At 48.0% G+C, this 27,438-nt stretch overlaps 1 protein-coding gene across 1 annotated transcript in view; it reads left to right on the top strand.

Moving 5' to 3' along the window:
• The window catches only part of akna (AT-hook transcription factor), a 102,669-nt gene that overhangs the window by 71,875 nt on the left and 3,356 nt on the right, over positions 1–27,438 (top strand). The window contains exons 18-22 of the mRNA XM_033049215.1: positions 12,613–12,744; positions 13,292–13,369; positions 16,179–16,295; positions 23,784–23,913; positions 24,580–24,751. Of these exons, the coding sequence (XP_032905106.1) occupies positions 12,613–12,744; positions 13,292–13,369; positions 16,179–16,295; positions 23,784–23,913; positions 24,580–24,751 (629 nt within the window). The remainder of the gene's footprint in view (positions 1–12,612; positions 12,745–13,291; positions 13,370–16,178; positions 16,296–23,783; positions 23,914–24,579; positions 24,752–27,438) is intronic.

Here is a 27,438-nt window from a genome sequence, read left to right as displayed (position 1 = left end):
GTGTGTGGGCATGGTATGTGGGCATGGTATGGGCATGGTGTGGGCGTGGTGTGTGGGCGTGGTGTGTGGGCGTGGTGTGTGGGCGTGGTGTGTGGGCATGGTGTGAGCGTGGTGTGTGAGCGTGGTGTGTGGGCATGGTGTGAGCGTGGTGTGTGGGCATGGTGTGAGCGTGGTGTGTGAGCGTGGTGTGTGGGCATGGTGTGGGCGTGGTGTGTGGGCATGGTGTGGGCGTGGTGTGGGCATGGTGTGTGAGCGTGGTGTGGGCGTGGTGTGGGCGTGGTGTGTGGGCATGGTGTGTGGGCGTGGTGTGTGGGCGTGGTGTGGGCATGGTGTGTGGGCGTGGTGTGTGGGCATGGTGTGTGGGCATGGTGTGTGGGCATTGTGTGTGGGCGTGGTGTGTGGGCGTGGTGTGTGGGCATGGTGTGGGCATGGTGTGTGGGCGTGGTGTGTGGGCATGGTGTGTGGGCGTGGTGTGTGGGCATGGTGTGTGGCCGTGGTGTGTGGGCGTGGTGTGGGCGTGGTGTGTGGGCATGGTGTGTGGGCATGGTGTGTGGGCGTGGTGTGTGGGCGTGGTGTGTGGGCATGGTGTGTGGGCGTGGTGTGTGGCCGTGGTGTGTGGGCGTGGTGTGGGCGTGGTGTGTGGGCATGGTGTGTGGGCGTGGTGTGTGGGCGTGGTGTGGGCGTGGTGTGTGGGCATGGTGTGTGGGCGTGGTGTGGGCGTGGTGTGTGGGCGTGGTGTGTGGGCATGGTGTGGGCATGGTGTGTGGGCATGGTGTGTGGGCATGGTGTGGGCATGGTGTGTGGGCATGGTGTGTGGGCGTGGTGTGTGGGCGTGGTGTGTGGGCATGGTGTGTGGGAATGGTGTGTGGGAATGGTGTGGGCGTGGTGTGTGGGCATGGTGTGTGGGCGTGGTGTGTGGGCATGGTGTGTGGGCGTGGTGTGTGGGCATGGTGTGTGGGCATGGTGTGGGCATGGTGTGTGGGAATGGTGTGGGCGTGGTGTGTGGGCATGGTGTGTGGGCGTGGTGTGTGGGCATGGTGTGTGGGAATGGTGTGGGCGTGGTGTGTGGGCATGGTGTGTGGGCATGGTGTGTGGGCATGGTGTGTGGGCGTGGTGTGTGGGCATGGTGTGTGGGCATGGTGTGTGGGAATGGTGTGTGGGCGTGGTGTGGCGGTCAGCAAACTACAGTTGAACAACTTTGTTTGGTAGACTGGATTTAATTTTCAAAGGTTCAAAGGTCAATTTATTGTCACACGTGCCGATTAAGGTACAATGAAACTCGAATTACCATATTGCCATACTAAATAAAAGCAACAAGACACACAACTACATAAAGGTTAACATAAAGATCCACCACCGCGGAATCCCCACATTCCTCACTATGTGCCGTTACCAGTCTCTTGACCAACTTCATGATGGTGGATGTCAAGGCCACTGGACTGTAGTTGTAGATCTTGCTTTTTATGGGATCAGGATGATGGTGGTCTTCTTGAAGCAGGTGGGTGCCTCAGAACGGAGTAGGGGGAGATTAAAGATGTCCGTGAACACTCCCGCCAGCTGGTCTGCTCAGTCATGGTGCTGGTTAGCTGTGACATGTTGTCCGATTGCACGCCATGCCTTGGCCCTTGTGCAATGGGGACCTCGCAAAGGCTTGCCTGTGTTCAGCCAACACGCAGCATGCACTGACGTTCACGCCTGGACTGGAGGGTGAGTTACTGGGCAAGGAGGTGGGTGGCCAGTGTGGGCGAGTGTGAGATGAATGTTGTGGAACATGAAGCCACAGATGGATGTTTACATGGCGCGCTGGTGACCACACACTGAAAGGGAAGCAGTGTGTGAGTTTGCGGGTCTGGGCTACAAGGCCAAGCGAGGGTGTTCCTGGTTGGTTGCAGCTGTAACTCTAAGGGTGGGAGATGGCCAGTCAATTTTCGAGGACAACATTGTCTGGTGAATGTGCTGAAGAGGCTGTGTGAGTTTCGTCTTCAGAAGCAGAGAATACTTTCTGATTTGACAGTTTCAAGCTGTGTGATTTCTTTTCTCCAAATATTATTGAGACATTATTCAGATATTAATCATTCCTCAATTACATTTATTTTGAACGGATATTCATGTTCACAAAGTTCTAGGAGCAGAATTAGGCCATTCGGCCCATCAAATCTGCACCATTCAATCATGGCCAATTTATCTTTCCCTCTCAACCCCATCTCCTGGCTTCTCTGCATAACCCCCGATACCCATAGTAATCATATTTAACTGTTTGTTTGTAATCTTAATGCCTAGAACTGCAGAATAAAGCGATACAGACACTAAACCAGTAGAAAAGTGACTGCTATTGTTAGGTTGAAAGATTCAAACTGTGACACGACTTTTAATCAAATATTTTGTCACTAACACAGAGAGGTCCTCTTCACTTCAACGTCTAAACCAGAAAGCAAAGAAAGAGATTAAAAAGAAGTTAGCCCCAGGAAAGAGAAAGGAAGAGATTATGAAACACTTGAGGATTGAAGAGCCAACCTCTTCAGTACCGAGAGAGCAGCAGGCAATGGGGGTAGGCAGGCAGCGGTCCCCACACGCAGACAGAGCCTTGCATTGGTACAAGACCCACCTAGAGCTGCAGCTTGCCATCATGGAGGAACAGAGGAGAAACAATAAGTTATTGGAAGAACTCCTTGAAATGCACTGCGATATTAAAATCTTCATCCAGAAAATCAACTCCTCACTCTGGGATTTAGAAGCAAGCCGTCATTGCCAGAGACATTGTACGTCAGATTATCGCCACATCTGATGTCCGCGCCTGAGATTCACTTGCAGCCCACTCGTTCCCGAGATCAGCGCAGCCAGACCCACTGATGAGTGGTCCCACCATTCCACCCACCCCACCCCCCTTGTGGCCGGTCCTGTTACTGCAGTGTTGTTACAGCTCATCTACACCCTGATACCATCTACACGCTGGTACCATCCCACACTCCAGGCCCTGATGCCACCCCACACCCTGGTTCCATAACTTGGTACAATTGCACTCCCTGGTACCATCCCACACATTGATACCATCTACAACTGGGTGCAAGTCCCTGGTAACCCACCCGGCTGGGGTCTGCTGCCATCACCACCGCTCACAGCCCCTGAGGACTGTGCCTGAGGGCGGAGCACTGAATTCTCCAGTGTCGCCGTGGTGTTGGGTCTTTGTATGATTAGTGTATAGAGCGAAACCTCGCACATCCCCCCTACACTGTGACTCTCCCTGTGACTCCGCAAGGCTGTGCCGCCTGTTGTCCTCCTTTACTGACCCTGGAATCCAGACCCTGCTGGGGGGGGCGGCCCACACACAGCAGACAATCCCAAACCCAGAAAATATTCCCCTTCCTTTCAGTGACAAATCATGGTAATAAAATTCACATAACACCTTGTAATGACGTGTTGTGTTTCATTGGGAACAAATAGAGAATGAAGACTATGTCAGATTGCATCACTTCCAGCTCTGCCCTCCATAGCCTCCAATCTTATTATTCCCCAGCCTCGCATGGCCCGGTTTTATCTTCTCCCCATAATCCACAAACAGAACCACTCTGGCAGACCTATTGTTTCTGCTTGTTCATGCCCCACTGAATTAATTTCCACATACCTCGATTCCATCCTCTCCCCCCTGGTCCAATCCCTCCCGCCCTATGTCCAAGACACCTCACACGCCCTTCCTCTCTGCAGTGACTTCCATTTTCCAGGCCCCCATCTTTACTATGGATGTCCAGTGACTCTACACCTCCATCTCCCACCAGGAAGCTCTCCGTTTCTTCCTCGACCGCAGAAACAGCAAATTTCCCTTGACCAACACTTTTCTCCGTCTAGCAGAGCTGACTCTTACCCGTAACAACTTCTCCTTCGACTCCACCCACTTCCTCCAAATCCAAGGCGTAGCCATGGGCATTCGCATGGGGCCCAGCTTTGGCTGCCTCTTTGTAGGGTACGTCGAACTTATACTGTTCTAGATGTATCCCAGAACTCTCCCTCCATTACATTCTACTAAGGAAAAACCCTGTGTGGTGGGACCAGGTCAGCAGCACCTTGACACCATCAGAGTGCTCCTTCCCTCCTCGCCCACGCCCCTGATGCCCAATCCATCCTGATCTTGGGATAAACTGCAGGCACCAGCAGAAGTTAGAAACAGCGTTAGGCTCAGTGAACTTCGAGTGACCGTTTCAAAGGTAAAGGGAGCAGGAGATAGATCTGCAGGCGTCTGGTTGGCCGGGTGGTTGTCTGCAGTGTGAGACGCAGCTAGTGAAGGTCAGAGTGACGCGGGAACTTGAGCAAGGACGTAACACAGACTGGGGTAGGATGGAGATTCACTGCAGGCCTCAGCCAGGCTGTGATCGAGAGCCCAGCACAACAATGTTTGTGAGTTGAACCTGTCCTGGGCGCTGCACTGGGCTCCCAGAGATCCCACTGGGAAATGATGGCATCGTTAATGTAATTGCACTGATCTATCCCCTTTGGCTTGCACTGACAATGATGTCAACCTAAACTGTCTGCGCATGATCCATATCCCTCCATTGCCTAACACTTCATGTGCCTGTCTAAAAGCCTCTTTAATGTATCTGCCCCCACCACCATCCCAAGCAGCAAAATCCAGCTACCCACCACTGTGTCAAAGAAACTTGCTCGCATATCTTCTTTAATCTTAGTTCTCAGCTTCTCAGTCTGAAGAACAGTCCCGACCTGCAATGTCACCATTTCCTTTTTCCAGAAATGCTGCCTGTCCTGCTGAGTTACTCCAGCTTTTTGTGTCTGTCTTCAGTTTAAACCAGCATCTGCAGTTCCTTCCTGCACTCTTCTCAGCTTAAATCTATGCCTTCCACCCTGGGATAAAGGTTCTGACTGTCTCCCCTATCTATGCTGCTCATAATGTTCCGTGTTCTACAAGGTCTCGCCATAACTTCCGATGTTCCAGAGAGAAACAATCCAAGTTTGTGCAAGCTCTGCTTTTAGACAACGCCCTCTAATCCAGGCAGCGTTAGGGTCCGGTCGTTTACACCCCAGCGGTATGAACATGAAATTCTCGAAGTAACTTCCACCCAAAGATCTTAGAGCGGATCTTTGCTTCCACCTACACTCACCTCCCCCTCCCCCTCCTCCCTTGCACCCTTCCTCCCACTAGTTGATTAACCTGTTCCTGAACACTTCATATTGTATCACACCTTCCCGAGCCAACAATGGGCCCACCAGGGCACCACCCTGCCGGAGGTCATTTGTGGTTGGCCCTGATTAGTCCTGGTCTTTTCTCACCTCCAGCTCTTCACCCCACCCCCCCAGCCTCCAAACCCTGCTTTCAATCTGAAGAAGGGTTCCGACCCGAGATGTCACCCATCCTTCTTCTCCAGAGATGCTGCCTGACCTGCAGAGTTACTCCAGTGTACACAAAATTGCTGGAGGAACTCAGCGGGTGCAGCAGCATCTATGGAGCGAAGGAAATAGGCGACGTTTCGGGCCGAAACCCTTCTTCAGAGTTACTCCAGTGTTTTGTGTCTATTTGCAGCGTTCAGGTAAACCTCTTCTGCACCCTCTCCAAAGCGACCACGTTTATCATGTATTGGGGTGACCAGAAATTACACGCAATCCTCCGAATATGGCCCAACTAAAATGTTGTAAAGCTGCAGCATGACTTTGTGACTCGATGCCCTGACTGATGAAGACCATGCACTTTCTTTACCACTCTATCTACTTGTGCTGCCACTGTCAAGGAGCTGCGGACTTGGAGGCCAAGATTCCTCTGCACATCTCAAAGGGCCGCGGCCATTTACTGTATATTTTCTTCTGGCATTTGACCTTATAAAGACTGTGGAGGCCAAGTCAATAGATATTTTTAAGGCAGAGGTAGATTCTTGATTAGTACGGGTGACAGGGATTATGGAGAGAAGGCAGGAGAATGGGGTTAGAAGGGAGAGATAGATCAGTCATGGTTGAATGGCAGAGTAGACTTGATGGGCCGAATGGCCTAATTCTGCTCCTATCATGAACTTATAAGGTCATAAGTTCATGACCTGCATCTGCCATTTCTCCAACCACATTGCCAACTGATCTTTATCCTGCAGTATCCTTTGATATTCTTCCTCACGAACCAGAACATAGACAAATTAATCTAGGAGTTACAAGTTGCGGATCAGGTAGATACGGCCAGCAGGTCAGGTGGACACTGATCTCCAGTTCCAGGTTGACAGCTTCTGCCCTGGTCACCCAGACCCACCCGTCAGAGTTCACAAGTTCTAGGAGCAGAATTAGACCATTCGGCCCACCAAGCCTACTGCACCATTCAATCATGGTTGATCAAATTTTCCCCCTCAACCCCATTCTCCTGCCTTCTCCCCATAACCCCCGACACACGTACTAATGGAGAATCTGACAATCTGTGCTTGAAAAATACCCATTGACTTGGCCTCTACAGCTGTCTGTGGCAATGAATTTCACAGAATCACCACCCCCTTGGTGACCCTGAGGTTCCCTCTCTGTACCTCCTAGCCCACCTGCAGCTTCCCTGGTATCTTTAGTCACTTTCCCCGTTCAACAAAGGGCCTTTGACCTGAATTGTTACCTCTTTTTCTTTTTCCTGATCTCCTAGATATCTGTTCTTATTTTCTGTACCTGATTCCCAACATAGAGTCAGACAGCGAGGAAAGAGGCTCTTTGGCCCAACGTGCCCACACTGACCAACATGTCCCATCTACACTAGTTCCCACCTGCCTGCGTTTGGCCCATATCCCTCTAAACCTTGTCCTTTCCATGTATCTGTCTAAATGTTTCTTAAACGTTGTGATAGTCCCTGTCTCAACTACCTCCTCGTTCCACATACCCACCACCTCTTGTGTGAAAAGATTCCCCCTCAGATATCTGTTGAATCTGCTGTTGTGATCCGTTTGTTGGCTGCCGACAGACAGAGTAATATTTGGACTGTGGTCTGCAAGGGCATGCGAGCTCGGGCATTTAGACTCAACGCGGTGTCAAAAACATTTTCTCAAAAACATTAAAAACAAAACTGGACCCCCATACGGAACTGATTATTTTCGGAACAGCAGAAATCTGCCCTAAGCTATCAATATTTCAAAGACGTTTCCTGAATTATGGCCTGATAATGGCGAAAAAACATATACTTAAATTTTGGAAAAATACATCTGCCTCTACGCTTAAAATGTGGATTACAAACATGTCTGAGACACTACATCTTGAAGATATGAGACTTGTCTTAGCAGGAAAATCAGAGCAATTTTCAAAGATATGGTCTCCTTTCATTGATTCATTACAAGGATAGTATGGTGCAACACAACTTCGGTATTTAGACTGACTTACGGACTGGGTAATGGGTGGGGAGAGAAATGAAGCAGGTATATCAACACGGTTTTTTTTTTTCTTTTTTCCGTTTTTGTCTTTTTATTTCTTGACGTTTTTCCTATTTATTTTACTTGCTCACTGTTTGACCACACTCATTTGGTAGTTTAGGGGTTCTACTCTTACACATTCACTTACTCTTTCACTTCCTTTCTTTCTTGCTCTTCCTCTCTTATTCTATTTCATCTTTGCTAAAATTAAAATGGAATCTGTACAATGAATGTATTAGGTCATATGCCGCAGTTTATACTTTTGTACACTGCTTCTAATAAAAATATATATATTTTTTTTTTTAATAAAAAAAATCAGAGACAGGTTGTCAGGGTCTAGGATGAGAGGAAACCTCGCCATTTGGTGAATGTTTAGAACTGTCAGTCCCGGAGGGCTGGGGACTGAGTCTTTGTGTTTGATCGTTTCTGGGCACAAGGAGAGCCAAGGGGTGGAGAGTGGTGCTGAGTGGAGGACCAGGCTTGGTCTTCATGAATGCAGAGGAGGTTCAGTGGGTCAGAAGACCAACTCGTCAGGAATAATGAGTGATGGGTGGGCAAGTGTCCTTTGTCTGGACACCTGTTGCATGTATCTGGTCTCCGGTGGAAAAAGTGAGAACTCTCTTGGTCTCAGGCGAGGTTCTCAGAAATCTGAGCTCCAGGTCAGCAATACCGTTCCATGCAGCATCTTCAGACCTGTGTCACTCAGGCCTTTCAGTATCTTGGTGTCCAAGATCTTGTCCCATCTGCCTTTTGGAGTCACGGAGACGTACAGTAGGAAACAGGCCCTTCAGCCCAGCTCATCCATGCCAACCAAGATGCCCCATCTAAGCTAGTCCCACTTGCCCATGTTCACCCCATATCCTTCTAAACTTTTCCTATCTGTATACAGGTCCGCCACTGATTTTCCAGCACCTCCTTTAATCTGGACAAAATTACAAGAGTGCACTTCAAATTCCCCTCCTGGAAGTCCCCCCGAAAAGGTGGCACCTGGGCCAGGCGCGGCGGCTGATCTGGACCTCATTGGGACGCTCCATGCAATATGGCAGATTTTCACCCTGTGTCCGGCCCAGCTGGAGCCAGTGGATCCGTTCCCAGAGCCAACTTCTGAGGCCAGCCTTGTAGGCTGGTGTCTCTGCCCCTCGGCGGAACATTCCGGTACAGGCGCACTCCTTTCAGAGGCCGTGACCTCTGTTGATCCAACTAACGGATAATCCAGCAAGACTCTGGAACCAAGGATGCTGGGAAATTGGTGATGGTCCTGTAGTTGTCCAAGTGTCTTTTAAATGCTGTTTTAATGCCTACCTCAAACGCCTCCTCTGGCAGCTCACCCCGTATAATCTCCACACTCGCAGCGAAACAGTTGCCCTGGGCTCGTATCTAATCATCTCCCTCTCTCCTTAAACATATGTCCTCCTGTTTAGGATTCCCCTACCCTGGGTAAAAGACTGTGCATTGCACCTTAGCCATTCCCCTCATGATTTTATACATCTCCATAAGATCTCCCATCCTCCTGCACTCCCAGCCTGCCCAACCCTTCCCTGTCGCTCAGCCCCTCAAGTCCTGGCAACATCTTTGTAAAAGGATTTAATTTCTCCAATGAAAGGATCTTTAAATTACATTGATTCTATTAGGTGGAGATCATGACTTTAAGAGAGTCTCCCTTCACTAGTACAAGGCAGTGAAGAGACCAGATCCAGGGACTCTGCACATTCAGCCCCTGTTTAAGGAATGATATATTATCATTGGTGGCAGTTCAGGGAAAGTTAGAACAAAGAACAGTACAGCATAGGAACAGACCCTTCGGCCCATCATGTCTGTACAGGGCATGATCCCAAGTTAAACTCATCTCTATCTGTACATGATCTATACTCCTCCATTCCCTGCATATCCATGTGTCTATCTAAAAGGCTTGTAAAGGCCACTATCATATCTACCTCCACAAGCACGTTCCATCAACCCATCTTTGGAGAGCCACCCTTTGTCAAAGGAAACCTGCCCTGCACACTTTGCCCCACTCACCAAAAAGCTCTACCCTCTAGTCTTTGATATTTCCATCCTGGGAGAAAGGTTCTGACTGTCTACCCTGTGCCTCCCATCACTTTATAGACTTCACAGCTCCCGAAGCTCCAGAATAAACAATCTGAGTTTGTCCAAGCTCTCCCTGTAGCTAATGCTCTTTAATCCAGGCAGCACAATGATAAAACAGCACCTGCACCCTCCCCAAAGCCTCCACATCATTCTTGTAATGGGAAGACCAGAACTACACATCATTCCCCAAATGTGTCCAGTAAAGCTGCAACATGACACTTACACTCGATGCCGTGACCGATGGATGCAGTCTCGCAGATTATTCTGCATTTTATGGGGTTTTCTTGTGAGGAAACATTTGACAGGAAGGGATGTTCCACTCAAGTAAGGGTCTCAGACCAACATTAGCCAAGTGGGGTTTATTGTCATGTGCACAATGTGTGGAGGTGCAGGTACAATGAGATTCTCCTTGCGACAGCATCACAGATACAAAGACTCAGACAACACTCAAAATGCTAATTATACATTAATAATGCAAGGTTCCAGAAAAATTACACCTAAATTCTGCAAGACAAAGAAAAAAGGAACAAAATATCTTTGCAAATAAATAAGACAATAGTGCAAAACACAATGAGAACAATAAATGTGTGCGAGGGAACTGCAGATGCTGGCTTACACTGAAGATAGACACAAAATGCTGGAGTAACTCAACGGGTCAGGCAGCATCTCTGGAGAGAAGTGACATTTCAGGTCGAGACACTTCTTTAGACTCTCTTCAGAACTTTTCATGCCAAATCTCTTTAAACAGAATAAGGTGTGAAGGTGCCTTCTCCATGATTCCATCCACAGACACAGGACATGGCATCACAGTTATTGATGTGCAGGTATTTGTAGCTGCCACCTCTCTCCACTGCAGATTCACCTGTAAAAAGTGGCACGTGCTTTCCCCATTTTCTTGAGCACATTGTCTCAAAAGAGGACTGAGATGAGGAATAATTTCTTCTCTCAGATTTTCTGTGGGTGGAGGGTGGAAAAGGTAAAATGGGGACAGAAGGTGAACTATGGGAGTGGGGAAGTAACATGAGCATGAGTTAGCTACAACTAGAAATATTGATTATCCTACTCTGGGCTATGTGATGTATTGGGGGGGGGGGGTTAGAAATTGTCAGTGAGGTAAACAAACATAATAGTTGAGTGGCAAATGACAATAGTGCTACCTTCCCAATATGTAACTGAAATAAATAATGGGTTATCAGGGCTGTATGTTGTGACAGACAGCCTGACACCTTGCATGTCACTTTAATATTACACTTATCCCATGCCCCTGGATATTCCGGATAAATAAATTAAGGTTTTGTCAACTAATTACAAATCAGGCTAATTACAAATCAATAACATTAGCCAACTCCGAAACACGAACACGCTGAGCATTGGGATTCAGACATCGCGGACAACTGGCCTCAGTTCCCCGCTCACATCTGGCAGTGCTCTCCGTCTGAACCAGGGGCCGCAGAGCGTTTTTGAAAGTGGGGGAGCTGAGCGATCACTGATCACTGGTCTTGGGGGTACTTGGCGAGGGAGTGGAGCGACCGAGTGGGGGGAGGGTATGCGAAGGGGGTGCTTTTTGAGATTTGATGTATTAAAATCATGTTTTAGTGAATTGTAGAAGTATGATTTCAATATTTTTGTTTAAAGTATTTTTAAGAGGTAACTTTTTATGGCATAACTTTTTCCACACAAAGTATGGTGGGTGTATGGAACAAGCTGCCAGAGGAGGTAGCTGAGGCAGGGACTATCCCAACATTTAAGAAACAGTTAGACTGATACATGGATAGGACAGGTTCGGAGGGATATGGACCAAAAGCAGGTAGTGTAGCTGGGACATGTTGGCAGGTGTGGGCAAGTTGTGCCGAAGGGCCTGTTTTCACACTGTATCAGTCTATGACTACATTATACCTGCACCATGCATGAATGCTTCAAAATCAAGTCGTCGAGTTTTACTGCCATATACTCAAGCATGGAAACATAGAAAATAGGTGCAGGAATAGGACATTCGGCCCTTCGAGCCAGCACTGCCATTCAATATGATCATGGCGGTTCATCTAAGATCCGTACCTCTTTCGTGTTTTTTCCCCATATTCCTTGATTTCGCTCGCCCCAAGAGCAAAATGTAACTCTCTCTTGAAAACAGAATTGGCCTCCACTGCCTTCTGCACAGAGAATTCCACAGATTCACAACTCTCTGTGTGAAGAAAGTTTGTCCTCATCTCAGTCCTAAATGGCCTGCCCCTTATTCTTAAACTGTGACCCCTGGTTCTGAACTTCCCCAACATCTGGAACATTTTTCCTGCAGTTACTGTAAGTGGAAATCTAGCAGGCAAGCAGGATGCTTTCTCCAACCACCCCCATTTGGCAGCCACTATCTTCCACCGCTTCTACCCAGTGCTTGGTACCTACTTACAGCATCCACTGGTTGTCCTCCAGGATGCTCCGAGCCGCAGCCTGATCCATGCCGGTCACCAGGGCGAATTTGGCGCAGAGGCAGCGGCACAACGCTTCCGATGCCTCCGATGGACCGGTGGCCGCCTTGCACTGAGGCTGCACCATGGCCCGCCCCGGCTCTTCAACACCCACGACCAGGTTGCTCAGAGCACAGCAGCGCCTCGTCCAAAGCCGGAGATATTGAAACATGTCTAGCCAAAAAGGTGGGGGGGCTGCAAACCCCCAGCTACCCCGGTTTCGTGGCCCATGTACCTCTCTCCTGCCGCTCACTGGCCTCGCTCATGTCAGCCGCTTCCCGCAAATCCTTAAATTGCGACTGCCGCCGGGAGCAGGACATGGCCTTACTTGCAGCGCTGGGTGACACTCATACACTGCCCGCTCCGTGTCTTTCAATGTAAATTTACATGGGGACATGGTTTGGAGGTGTGTGACGGTTCGGTCAAGTGAGAATAACAGAGAGTAAGAATGCTGCTGTCTTGTCAACACACCCCCACACAAGCAGCTGATATTAGTTTTGAAATTCTCGTTGATCACAGAATTTCTCACGACAGAGCGTGAGAAACTCTGTGATCAGCGTGAGAGCGTGAGAAATGGGCGAAATGCGTGAGAGTTGGCAGCTCTGGTTACTGGTGGTTCTTTGCCTTCACTGGTTGATGAACGAGTATCAGGGAGGGTCAGCCACCTCTCAAGGACAAGATCTTAATAACTGTCTTTCTTCCAGGCACTGAATCAGAAGCTTCCTCGTCTGACCCACATCCTCCGGCTTCTAAACACGCCTCAGTCAGCCAGAGCTACAAGAGGCCAACTCCAGGCAGGCTTCAAAGATCCAGGCCGATTAAAGGCCCTTACACAGGTAAAGTGTACGAGCTCTAACTGAGTGGATTAAATGGTGAAGAGCCTGGTTAAAGTCCATGGGAAGCTCCAGTTTCCATTCACTGAGGGGCCAGAACCAGGAGGTAGAGAGATTGGAGGGGAGGCGAGGAGGCGTGCTCTCACCCAGAGGTGGGGGAGGGGGTGGAGGATGGGCACAGAAATGCTCCCACATCGTCATGTGAAGGAGGGTGCATGATGACAATTAACAGTGGGAGCATTTCTCTGCCCACTTCCCCATCTCCCCTCCCCCATCTCCCCATCCCCTCTCACCATTTCCCCTCCCCAATCTCCCCTTCCCCATCTCCCCTTTCTCCTTCTCTCACTTTCCTATCTCCCCTTTCCTTCTCTCTATCCCACTATCACCCCCTTATCTTGCTTCTCCCCCCTCCCTGTGTGAATCAGGCATTGGCCTAATTTGAATGATCTAGAGTTGTTGACATAATTGTAAGCGTAGCCTCTGGAGCCGTTGAATGAACACTTGGCATGTGAATAGTTGACACTTGGGGCTGATGTATATTTCCCCCCAGGCACAGACTACAGCTTGCTTGCACCACGACATGGTGAGTCGTGTCCATCCTGTGGGGCAACATCCACACACAGGGCTGGTGAGTGATCTACAAGCAAGTTGCTCACCTTCAGTTATGGGGCTTGCTTAATACAATAGAAAACTCTGAATAAACCCTTGTCAAGGACAAGCCAAGAGGCCTTACATGATGGGCAAATGTCTGCCAGTCACAGAAAACTCAACAGAGCAGTAATGGTGGGAGAGAAGAGTCACTGTGGCTGGACCTACCTACCCGACTCATGCCCATATCAGCGAATCCCCATCTCTGTAATCTATATCTCCACTTACTCTGTGTCTTAGAATCATGCAGCATGGAAACAGGCTCTTCAGCCCAACATGCCCATGCTAACCCAGATGTCCCATCTACACTAGTCCCACCTGCCTGTGTTTGGGTCATCTCCCTCTAAACCTTTCCTATCCATGTACCTCTCCAAATATCTTTTAAATATTGTTATTGTTCCTGCCTCAACTACCTCCTAGTGCAGCTCATTCCGTATAACCACCATCCTCTAAGTGAAAAAGTTCACCTCAAATTCCTACTAAATCTTTCCTCAGTCACCTTAAACTTGTGTGATTCTTCATTCCCCTACTCTGGGTAAAATACTGCATTTACCCTATCTATTCTCATGATGTTATACATCTCTACAAGATCAGCCCTCATCCTCCTGCACTCCAGGGAATAAAGTTCTAACCTGCTCAACCGCTCTCTATAGATCAGGCCCTCAAGTCCTGACAACATAATCGTAAATCTTTCCAGCTTAACAAAAGCCTTCCTATCACAGGATGACTAAAACTGAGCACAATATTCCAAAAGTGGCCTCACCAACGTGTTGTGCAATGGTAACAGAACATCCCAACCTCTGTACACAATGCCTTGACTGTGGAAGGCCAATGCTTTTTTGGCCACCCTATCTAACTGGGATGCCACTCTCAAGGCACTATGTACCTGGACTCTCGGACAGGCACAAAAGGCTGGAGTAACTCAGTGGGCCAGGCAGCATCTGTGGAGGAAAGGAATAGCTGACGTTTTGGGTCGAGACCTTTCTTTTGCGCCTGTCTTTAGTGTAAAGCAGCATTTGCTGGACTCATAGATCCCTTTGCTCTACAACACTCCCCATGGCCCTGCCATTCACTGTGAAGGCTTTCTCCCACTGACACGTCAGTCACTTGCCCATTCCAATCTCCTCAGAGTAGATCCAGCTAATGCTCTCTCCCGTGTAGGACCCTCTACGTATTGCCTGAGGAATCCTTCCTGAACTCATTTGACAAATTCCACCCTGTCTAAGCCCTGGCACTATGAGAGTCCCAGTCTGTATTGGGAAAGTTAAAATCCCCTACTATAACAGTCTGAAGAATGGTCTTGACCTGAAACATCGCCTATTCCTTCTCTCCATAGATGCTGCCTCACCTGCTGAGTTTCTCCAGCATTTTTGTCTACCTTCGATTTTTCCAGCATCTGCAGTTCTTTCTTAAACACTACTATAACAGCCTTATTAGTCTGGCAGCTGCCTGTAATCTCCTGGCACATTTGTTCTTCTAATTCCCGTTGACTATTTGGGAGCCTGTAGTACACTCCCAACAAGGTGATCATCCCCATCAGCTACACCTATATAGACTCACTGGTGAACCATCAGTAAAGTCATCTCAGACTACTGCCGTGACATTCTCCTTATTCAATAAAGCAAATCCCTGTCCTTTTTTCACCCATCCCTACCTCTCCTGTGGCATCGATACTCTGGAACATTAAGCTGCCGGTCCTGTCCCTCTCTTGGACAATAGACAACAATAGACAATAGGTGCAAGGGTAGGCCAATCGGCCCTTCGAGCCAGCACTGCCATCCAATGTGATCATGGCTGATCATCCACAATCAGTACCCCGTTCCTGCCTTCTCCCCATATCCCCTGACTCCGCTATATTTAAGAGCCCTATCAAGCTCTCTCTTGAAAGTATCAGGAGAACTGGCCTCCACCGCGCTCTGAGGCAGAGAATTCCACAGACTCACAACTCTCTGTGTGAAAAAGTGTTTCCTCGACTCCGTTCTAAATGGCTTACCCCTTATTCTTAAACTGTGGCCCCTGGTTCTGGACTCCCCCAACATCGGGAACATGTTTCCTGCCAGACCCTTAATAATCTTATATGTTTCAATAAGATCCCCTCTCATCCTAAATTCCAGAGTGTACAAGCCCAGCTGCTCCATTCTATCAGCATATGATAGTCCCGTCATCCCTGGAATTAACCTTGTGAACCTACGCTGCACTCCCTCAATAGCAAGAATGTCCTTCCTCAAATTTGGAAACCAAAAACTGCACACAATACTCCAGGTGTGGTCTCACTAGGGTCCTGTACAACTGCAGAAGGACCTCTTTGCTCCTATACTCAAATCCTCTTGTTATGAAGGCCAACATGCCATTTGCTTTCTTCACTGCCTGCTATCCTGCCGGTTTCTGCTGACCCCATGTGTAAATTCTTAGCCAGGTTTCTGTAACGGCTACAACATTCCAGTACGTGTCCACGCCCTGAGTTCATCTGCCTTACCCTTCAGACCTCTTGCACTGAAATAAATGCAATTCAATGCAAGAGTCCTTCTTTGCTACCTGTCATGCTCCTGCCTATCCTGTCCACTGAATGTTCTTCCATCACCTTCCATACCGACTTTCGGCCTCTCACCTGCCTCAGTCCTGCACTGGATCCCATCAAACTGCTTCGTACAATTGTGCATTGGGACGGAATGAGATTAAGAACGAACATTTCTTTCAGTCATGGGGCCCAGGACAAAGGGTTAAGTTATGATGGGCATTGTGGTGATGTGGACTAAGCGGTGAATGCTGAGCTATGTGATCTGTGGCAGATACTTGGACAAAGACTACCGGCTTCCTCACCAGCAGCCCCAGGAGGAACCCCTGTCCTGCCTGTAAACGACGGGCCACATATGATGAACGTGGGATTGAGGGCAAGCTAGATCCTGGTGAGTGTGTTCCGGGCATTGACAAAGTTGGTTAAATGTCAGTCGGACCAGCCTTTGTGTTCCATGACCAGTTGTAGTGTTTCATTGTTACTCGCAATGGAAGGGAACAATGAAATTCTACACTTGCTGCAACTGAACAGCCCAATAACACAACGCAACAAATACATATACCATACAATCAGACAATACTAAGTAGCACTGGGTTGCCAGACTGAAGCCTTGCAGTTAGTTCAAGAGCCTAAGGGGTGATCGTCAATGGTTCAATGATGCTTTTATTGTCCCACGTGTAAGTTATTCTTCTTATCGAGTCCACACACAAGATTAGAAGTTGTTCAGCCAGAGCTGAACACAATTTTCAGCATCTGCATACAATGGTGTCTGTCTTGTGCTTCTTGTGCGTGGTGGTGGAAAGATTGGTGGAAACAGGGCCGCGACGTGAACGCTCTTTCCATGACCCCACGTGCAAATTCTTTCCTTTCAAAAGACACTGCGGGCCGATGTTAAAATTCTGAATTGCGGCAAGGCCGATTTTGAAGGTATTACACGGGACCTTGCTCGTTGATTGGAATAGGTTGTTTGTAGGCAAAGAATTGTCTGGAAAGTGAGAGGTTATTAGAAGTGTGATGCAAGAGTTCAGGGCAGGGTGTGAAGGGCACGGCAGGTGGAAGTAAGGAAGCCAGGATGACGAGAGAAATTGAAGCTGGTTTGGAAAAAGACGGAGACATGGGACGAGTAGAGGCAGCTGCTATCAAGTGTATCCCTGGAAGAGTTGCGGGAACAGGAGCATACTTAATCAGGAGGTCAAAAAGGGGGCACGAGATAGCTCTGGCAGATAAGAGAGAGAGAATAGCCCTTAGAAACCAAAACATCATCTCTGTGTGGAGCCACAGGAGATGGCAAGACCATCAATGAGTATTTCTCCTCTGTTTTTACCATGGAGAAATACATGAAGAGTGGGGAACCTGGGACAGATAATGTAAGTGTCTTGAGGACAGTCAGTATTATGGTCGAGGAGATGCTGAACATCCTAATGTATATCTACTGGATCTGATCAGATATACCCGAGGACACTGTGAGAAACTAGAGCAGGAATTGCTGGAGGCCTGGCGGGCGAGGTGCCAGAAGACCGGGGGGGGAGGGGGGGGGGGGGGGGGCTAATATTGTGCTTCTACTTAAGAAAATCTGCAAGGAAATTCCTTGGATCTGTAGACCTGCCAGCCTAAAATCTGTTGAGGGCATGTTACTGGAGAGTATTCTGAGGGATAAGATATATATGCATTTGAATAGACTGAGGCTGATTAGCGATAGTCAGCATGATTAGGAGATCATGTCTCACAAATCTGATGGAGTTTTTTGAAGATGTATCCAGAAAGGTTGATGAGGTCAGGACTGTAGACAGCAAGGCATTTGATAAGGTTCCGCATGGCAGGCTGCTCTGGAAGGTTAGATCGTATGGGATCCAGGGAGAGATAGCCTAATGGATAGAAAATTGGCTCCACGGAAGGAAGTGGAGGGTGATGGTGGAAGGTGAAAAATCGAGAGTAACTCAGCGGGACAGGCAGCAACTCTGTCTGGAGAGAAGGAAGGGGTGACGTTTCGGGTCGAGACCCTTCTTCAGATTGGTTAGGGATATGGGAAACGAGAGATATAGATGGTGATGTGAAGAGATAAAAAACAATGAATGAACAATGAATCCCGACACCATCAGGCCACGACAACAAATATGCTCTGGACTACAACAGACTATTATTATTATTGCACTATATTTGTTTATTTATAGAGTATGTGTGCATGTGTAAACACACACTGAATTTTTTTTTCTCCCGTTATGTACTGTGTTTACATATTCTGTTGTGCTGCAGCAAGTAAGAATTTCACAGACCCAACGGGTCTGCACTTGGTCTAGTAACTTATAAAACTCTGATCTTGGATGTGTGTGTGTGTGTGTGTGTCTTTTCATATGCGATTCACATCTCCTCGAAAACCCGACGCAGTAACGGTGAAAACTTTACATATTCCGGTAGAGATTTACCTCATGATTTCAAAAATCGCCTCATCTGAAAATTTGATTCATTATTTCCCAGGTTTTTTACTAAAATTGTTCACCAATCTGACATCTTTAAAAAATCTAACAGCTGAAACGAGCTGATGACATCACAATGCCTTTGCTCCTCACGGCCAGCTGCGCAGAGTTTTCAACGCGCAGCCACGAGCTTTCCCCCCCCCTCCCTCCCCCTCTCACCAATGCTTCCCCCCTGTGTGTGTGAGGGGTGGTTAGTGTGTGTGTGTGATGCCGCAGGCCCCCCCCCCCCCCTCGCAGCGCGCGTTGATGGGACGGAACCCAACGGGTCCCCCTTGGTCTAGTGTGACAATAAAACACTCTTGACTTGAGATATGGAAAAAAGGTAACAATAATAAAGGAAGCTGTTTGTAGGATGAAAATGATAAGCTAGTGCGACTTGTGTGGGGGTGGGATAGAGAGAGAGAGAGAGAGGGAATGCCGGAGCTATCTGAAGTGAGAGAAATCAATATTCATACCGCTGCCCAAGCAAAATATGAGATGCTGTTCCTCCAATTTGCGTTTAGCCTCACCCCGAGGACGGAAAGGTCTTAGTAGGAATGGGAAGGAGAATTGAAGTGTCCAGCAACCGGGAGATCAGGTTGGTTCACATGGGCTGAGCGAAGGGGTATCGTGAAACGATCGCCCAGTCTGTGTTTGGTATCGCTGATGTATAAGAGTCCACATGTTGAACAATGGATACAGTAGATGAGGTTGGAGGAGGTGCAAGTGAACCACTGCCTAACCTGAACGATAGATGAATGGATAGCAAATTCGCTCCATGGAAGGAAGCAGAGGGTGATGGTGGAAATTTACTTCTCAGAATGGAGGCCTGTGACTGGTGGTGTGCCTCATGGCTCGGTGCTGGGTCTGTTGCTGTTTGTCATCTACATCAATGATTTGGATGAGAACATACTGGGCAAGATTAGCAAGTTTGCTGATGATACAAATGTTAGTGGTTTTTGCAGATAGTGATGGTTGTGAAAGATTGCAGCAGGATCTGGATAGATTGGCCAGGTGGGCAGAGGAATGGTGGATGGAATTTAATACAGAGAAGTGTGAGGTGTTGCATTTTTGGACGTTGAACAAGGGCAGGACCTACACAGTAAATGGTAGGCCTCTGGGTAGTGTTGTAGAGCAGAGGGATCTAGGAGTGCAGGTGCATGGTTCCTTGAAGGTCGAGTCGCAGGTAGATAAGGTCGTCAAAAAGGCTTTTGGCACTTTTACCTTCATCAGTCAGGGTATTGAGTTTAGAAGTTGGGAGGTCATGATGTAGTTGTATAAGACGTTGGTGAGACCGCATTTAGAATATTGTGTTCAGTTCTGGGCGCCATGTTATAGGAAAGATATTATCAAGCTAGAAAGGGTTCAGAAAAGATTTACAAGGATGTTGCCAGGACTAGAGGGTGTGAGCTAAAGGGAGAGGTTGAGTAGGTTGGAGCGCAGGAGGATAAGCGGTAATCTTATAGAGGTGTATAAGATTATGAGAAGAATAGATCGGGTAGATGCACAGAGTCTTTTGCCCAGAGTAGTGGAATCGAGGGCCAGAGGACATAGGTTCAATGTGAAGGGGAAAAGATTTAATAGGAATCTGAGGGGTAACTTTTTCACACAAAGGGTGGTGGGTGTATGGAACAAGCTGCCAGAGGAGGTAGTTGACGCTGGGACTATCCCATCATTTAAGAAACAGTTAGACAGGTACATGGATAGGACAGGTTTGGAGGGATATGGACCAAGCGCAGGCAAGTGGGACTAATGTAGCTGGGACATTGTTGGCCACTGTGGGCGAGTTGGGCCGAAGGGCCTGTTTCCACACTGTATCACTCTATGACCCATAGACTGTCGGGGTCCCTGGACAGAGTCGAGGGAGGAGGTATAGCGACAGGCGTTGCTACTTCTGCTGTTGCAGGGGAAGGTACCTGAGGAGGGGATAGTTTGGATGGGAAGGAACGAGTTGCGGAGGGAACGGTCTCTGCAGAAGTCGGAAAGGGGGTCGGAGAGGATGGGAAAATGTGCCTAGTGGTGGGACCCCGTTGGAGGTGGCAGAAATTTCGGAGGATTATGTGTGTGCAACGTCTGATGGGGTGGGAGGTAAGGGCCAGGGGGACTCTGTCTCTGTTCCGACTCAGGGGATGGGGAGCAAGGGCTGAGGTGTGGGGTACCGAGGAGATACCAGTGATGGTGGAAGGTTGCTTTTCGGACCGGAGGCCTGTGACTAGTGGTGTGCCTCAGGGATCAGAGCTGGGCCCATTGCTGTTTGTGGTTGATATCAGTGATCTGGATGAGAATGTAGACCGTTATCTTTAATCGGGCTTTGCTGATTTAACCTTGCACGGAACGTTTTTCCCTTATCATGAATCATGTATTGTGTAATCATGTATTGTCTTTCCACTGACTGGTTAGCATGCAACAACAGCATGTCACTGTACACATGACAATATATTAAACTAAACTGAACTGAACTAAAGGTAGGATTAGGTAGTTCCAGATGTCACTAAAGTGGATGGTATTATAGATAGCGAAGATGCTTTTCAAAGATCTTAAGTGGGATCTTGGTCAGCTGGGCAGGTGGACTGAATCATAGAAAGATAGAAAAAAGAATCATGATCAATATGAATGAATGAATGAATGAATGAATGAATGAATGAATGAATGAATGAATGAATGAATGAATGAATAAATGAATGAATGAATGAATGAATAAGTTTATTGGCCAAGTACATTCACATACAAGGAATTTGTCTTGGTGCTCCGCTCGCAAGTGACAACATGACATACAGTGACAATTAAGAATGACACATAAAACATTAAACATCAATAATAAAACATTATCGATTAAACGACATTTCGTTCAGACTGTAAGGTCTGAATGACAAATAAAGGATCTAATTCTAATTCTAATTCTAATAAACATGTGAATTAACTAAAATACCAGAGCAAAGGGAGGCTACAGATTTTTGGTTATTGAGTAGAACTACTACTCGTGGAAAAAAGCAGTTTTTATGTCTGCCTATGGTAGCTTTGACAGTCCGGAGTCACCTTCCAGAGGGAAGTGATCATGGCTGATCATCCAAAATCAGTACCCCGTTCCTGCTTCTCCCCATATTCCTTGATTCCGTTACCCCAAAGAGCTAAATCTAACTCTCTCTTGAAAACATCCAGTGAATTGGGCTCCACTGCCTTCTGTGGCAGAGAATTCCACAGATTCACAAATCTCTGGGTGAAAAAGCTTTTCCTCATCAGTCCTAAATGGCCTGCCCCTTATTCTTAAACCGTGTCCCCTGGTTCTGGACTCCTCCAAGATCTGGAACATCTTTCCTGCATCTAGCCTGCCAATCCTATAAGAATTGTATCTGTTTCTGTTAGATCCCCTCTCTTTCTTCTAAATTCCATTGAATACAAGCCCAGTCGACCCATATCTCATCAGTCCCGCCATCCCGGGAATTAACCTGGTGAGCCTATGATGTGCTCCCTCAATATCAAGAATGTCCTTCCGCAAATTAGGAGACCAAAACTGGGCACAATACTCCAGGTGCAGTCTCACCAGGGCCATGTACAACTGCAGTAGGACCTCCTTGCTCCAAAACTAAAATCCTCTCGCTATGAATAGTTAATAGAACTTGATGTAGCTGTGCAATATGTTGCATTTTGGGAAGTCAAACCAGGGAGGACCAGGGAGGAGGACATTCACAGTGAACGGTAGGGCCGATGGGATATTGTAGAGCAGTGGGATCTAGGGATGCAGGTACATAGTTCCTTGAAAGTAGCGTCACAGGTAGATAGGGTGGCCAAGTAGACGTTCGGCACATTGATCTTCGTCAGCCAAGGCAATGAGTGTAGAAGTTGAGATGGTATGTTGAAGTTGTACAAGATGTTGCTGGGGCCACATGTGGAGGATTGTGTTCAGTATTGGTCACCTTGCTATAGGAAACATGTTGTTAAGCTGGAAAGTGTGCAGAGAAGATTTACGAAGATGTTGCCAGGACTAAAGGGCCTGAACTATAGGGCGATTTTGAGCAGCCTGGGACTTTATTCTTTGAACCACAGGTGGATGAGGGGTGATCTTATAGAGATGTATAAGATCATGAGGGGAATAGATAGATCACATAGACAGAGCGTTTTACCCAGTGTTGGAGAATCAAGAACAAGAGAACATAGGCTTAAGGTGAAAGGGGAAAGAGTTAATAATTCTATTAAAGAAGCAACTATTTCACTTGGAGGGTGGTGGGTATATGGAATGAGCTGCCAGAGGAGGTAGTTGAGGCAGATACTATCACAACATTGAAAAGACATGTACATGGATAGGAAAGGTTTAGAAGGACAAGGGACAAATGCGAGCAGGTGGGACTAGTGTAGTTGGGACAGTGTGGTCCATATGAGCAAGTTGGGCCGAAGGGCCTGTTTCCATGCTGTATGACTATATAACAACAAAACACTCTTGATCTCCCAATGTGAACACCTCACACTTGCTCTGATTAAACTCCATTTGCTCTATCTGCTCTCATTTCTGTAGCTGATCTATATCCTGCTGTGTATGTTGACAGCCTTCTTCACAGTCCATGACCCCAGCAACCTTGTGTCATCTGCAACCAACCACCAACCAACCCGTCTACGTTTATGCCCAAGTCAGATGTATACATATTTAGGAAGGAACTGCAGATGCTGGTTTAAACCAAAGATGGACACACAAAGCTGGTGTAATTCAGTGAGACAGGCATCATCTCTGGAGAAAAGGAATAGTTAACGTTTCAGGTCGATACCCTTCATCAGACGAGGGTCAGGGGAATGGGAAATGAGAGATATAGACAGTGATATAGAGAGATGTAGAACCAATGAATGAAAGATGCAAAAAGCAGTGATGATCCAGTGGAGCCCACAATGGGTATCACCTACCCCACAACCCCACAACCCCACGCCCGAAACATCACCTATTCCTTTTCTCCAAAGATGCTGCCTGACTACAACTGTTTGTGTCTATCATATATATATATATATATATATATATATACACATAAAACAGCAGAGGTCCCAGCACTGATCCATGCGGAACGCCACTGGTCTATGAAGGTTTAGGAAGTTTGCATGTCCCCTACAACTGTACCGTAGAAAGCATGTTATTGGGAGGCATCACAGCTCCATCCAAGACCGCGATAAATTGCAGCAAATAGTGGACGCAACCCAGACCATCTCACAAACCAGCCTCCCTTACATTGACTCAATTGATACCTTAATTGATAATCCAGGTCCAGTCTCACCCCGACAGGATACATGTGACAATAAACTAAACTGGTCATATCTCCAGGCTGAATATCTACCTCCCCCCACAACCCCCTGCCTTCTCTCAGTGAGCGCGGTTGGTGTGATGTTTCCGATGGCTCTGTGCTGGTGTCCGCTTGTTTCCTCAGTTGCTTCCACTTGTTTCTTGGCAGTTGCTGAAGAGAAGCGGCCAGCCGAGCGGCATCAAAGTGTTGAAGGCCGAGGCGTGGGCATGAAGGGGCGTCCTGTTGCCATGGGTTACACCCCCCAGCTGTGCTACGTCCCCCCCACTTCACCCGTGTAGTGAGTATGATGCAGAGTGACGTGACCTGTGTGGTCCGGAGAGCCCATGGGAGGCAGGGTCCAAGGGGACACCAGTGACCCTGACCCCCCAGTGACCCTGACCCCTCAGTGACCCTGACCCCTCAGTGACCCTGACCCCCCAGTGACCCTGGCCACAGTGACCCTGACTCCCCAGTGGTCCTGACCCCCCCAGTGACCCTGACCTCTAGTGATCCTGACCCCCCAGTGACCCTGGCCCCCAGTGACCCTGCCTTGACCCCACAGTGACCCTGACCCCCCCGTGACCCTGACCCCCCAGTGACCCTGACTTATCAGTGACCCTGACCCCCCAGTGACCCTGACCCCTCAGTGACCCTGACCCCCCAGTGACCCTGACCCCCCAGTGACCCTGACCCCCCAGTGACCCTGACCCCCCAGTGACCCTGACCCCCAGTGATCCTGACCCCCCAGTGACCCTGACCTCTAGTGATCCTGACCTCCCAGTGACCCTGCCTTGACCCCACAGTGACACTGACCCCCCCATGACCCTGATCCCCATGACCCTGCCCTTGACCCCCCCCCCCCTCCGGGTGACGGTGACCTGCCTGCCTGCTGGTCTGCTGTGTGTTTAACGTGTTATTGCACGGTATAGTTGTGTCTATAATCCATCGCCTGTTCTTGTCTCAGTTACTGCTCTCCAGGGTGGACGTACGTGTCACCCACACAGCCACACGTTTACTACCCACTTGGACGCCGTGCGGCAGAGTGGAGCTCACCGTGGGGAAGGAGAAGGTCAGGGAGTCGCGGTGCGAAGCCATCCCAGGGCAGCGGCGTCGTCTGCGGTAACAATGAAACCACGGTACGGGACCCCTCTCACTCTCATCAACTCCCAATACTTGCTGCAGGCCTCATAAGTCTACAAGATGGTGTCTTCCCCTGTGAGGTGGTGTTTTGGAGCAGCTTGTAGTGGAGCCCACCAGGGAATTCTGGTTTAGTGTCATGTATAGAACCGGATTGATCATGGAGCTAAAGGTGAAGGAACCACTAGGAGGCAGTGACCATAATCCATAATATGATAAGATTCAACCTGCAATCTGAAAGGGAGACGATGAAATATGATGTGTCGGTATTACAGCTGACCAAAGAGACCAGAGAGGCACGACGGAGGAGCTGGCCAAAGTTGACGGGGAAAAGACCCAGGAGTTTCTGGGAATAATTCGCAAGATGCAGGATCTTTTCATTCCAAAGAGGATTCTAGGGGGAGAATGGAGCAACCGAGGCTGACAAGGGAAGTCAAAGAGTATAAAACTAAAAGAGAAGGCAGATAACATGACAAAGATTAGTGGGAAGCCAGAGGACTGGGAAGCTTTTAAAAAGAACATAACTAAAAAGGTAATATGGGGAGAAACGTAGAAATATGAAGGTAGGCTAGTCAATAATATAAAAGAGGATAGCAAGTGTTTCTTCAGATATACAGTATAAAGAGCAAGATAGAGGCAAGAGTGGACGTTGTACGCTGAAAATGATGCTGGAAAAGTGATAATGGAGAATAAAGAAATGACAGAGGAGTTGAATATCTTAACTGCATCTTATCTGCATCAGTCTTCACAGTGGAAGACACCAGCAATGTGCCTGAAATTCAAGAGAGTCAGGGGTGGAAGTTAGTGGAGTGGCTATTACTAGGGAGAAGGTGCTTGGGAAGCTGGAAGGGCTGAAGGTGGATAACTCACCTGGACCAGGTAGATTGCACCCTAGGGTTCTGAAAGAGGTGGCTTTAGAGATTGTGGTCGCATTAGTAGTGATCTTTCAAGAATCACTAGAGTCAGGATTAGTTCCCCGCTGCACAAGAAGGGAGCAAAGTAGAAGAGTGGAAACTATAGACCGGTTAGTCTGACTTCATTGCTTGGTAAGATTTTAGAGTCCATTGTTAAAGATGAGGTTTCTGAGTACCTAGAAGTTCACGATTAAATAGGCCGAAGTCAGCATGGTTTTGAGAATCTTCCTCAACAAATCTGCTGGAAATTTTTGAAGAAGTAAATAGAAGGAGAGACAAAGGAGAGTCGGTGAATATTGTTTACTTAGATTTTCAGAAAGCTTTTCATAAGGTGCCCTGCATGAGGCTGATAAAGACGATGTGAGCCCATGGTAATAGAGGTAAGATGCTGGCGTGGATAGCAGGTTGGCTGGAAGGCAGAAGGCAAAGAGTGGCAATAAAGGGTTTTTTTTCTGGTTGACTAGTGGAGTTCCGCAGGGCTCGGTGCTGGGGCCGCTACTCTTCACATCAAAGATCCTATAGCGGAGCAAGATAGACCACTCCTGCTAAACGCAATGGGATGACGTGTAGTACACAACGGAACACAACGTGGGCCTTTTTTTCATCCATTTCTGTAACCGGACCCGACCCGACTCGCAGTGTAATCAATGTTGCGGGGGAACAGTTTGTGTTAATAAATTAAAAATTTGAAAATGAGGAGAAGATTTTTACCAAATAACTTTTATTTTTACGAGGATGTTTCCGTAACCGGCTTCCGTCTCCGCACCATTATCCTATGGGATCTTTGGTGCGGAGACGGAAGCCGGTTACAGAAATGGGGCTGAAAATTACCCATGAATCTGCACATGACCGTACTACGTCTTTTTCGTCGAGTGGACTATCTTGCTCACTTTGCTTCATATTGTATAGTAATGATTTGGATTAGGGGATTGAAGGCTTTGTGGCCAACTTTGCGGATGCTACGAAAATAGGTGGAAGGGCAGGTAGTGTAGAGATAGCAGGGACTCTACAGAAGGACTTGGACAGGTTGGGAGAGTGTCCAAGTGGCAGATGGAATACAGCGTGGCAAAGTGTGGAGTCATGCATTTGATAGTTGTAATAAAGGCGTAGGACATTTTCTAAATGGGGAGAGAATTCAGGAATCGGAGGTGCAAAGGGACTTGGGAGTGCTGGTGCAGATTCCCAAAAAGTTAATTTGCAAATCGAATCGGTAGTAAGGAAGTCAAACTTTGTGAGGACTGGAATACAAAAACAGGGATGTAATGCTGAGGCTCTATAAGGCGCTGGTCAGTCCGCATTTGGAGGACTATGAGCAGTTTTGGGCACCATATCTGAGGAAGGATGTGCTGGCTCCGGAGAGGGTCCAGAGGAGGTTTACGAAAATGGCCCTTGGAAAGAGTGGGTTATTATATGATGAGTGTTTGACGGCACCGGGCCTGTACTTGCTGCAGGACCTCATAGAAACTCACCGTACAGTGAGAGGCCTGGATAGAGTGGATATGGAGAGGATGTTTCCACTAGTGGGAGAGTCTAGGACCAGAGGCCATGGCCTCAGAATAAAAGGACATACCTTTAGAAAGGAGTTGAGGAGGAATTTATTTAGTCAGAGGGTGGGTAATCTGTGGAATTAATTGTCACAGAAGGCTGTGGAGACCAAATCAATGGATATTTTTAAGGCAGAGATAGATAGATTCTTGATTGGTACGGGTGTCAGGGGTTATGGGGAGAAGGCAGGAGAATCAGGTTGAGATGGAAAGATAGATCAGTCGTGA

This window comes from Amblyraja radiata, chromosome 32 (assembly GCF_010909765.2).
Source record: "Amblyraja radiata isolate CabotCenter1 chromosome 32, sAmbRad1.1.pri, whole genome shotgun sequence".
NCBI classification, from domain to species: Eukaryota; Metazoa; Chordata; class Chondrichthyes; order Rajiformes; family Rajidae; genus Amblyraja; species Amblyraja radiata.
This window is presented reverse-complemented; position numbering and strand designations above follow the sequence as displayed.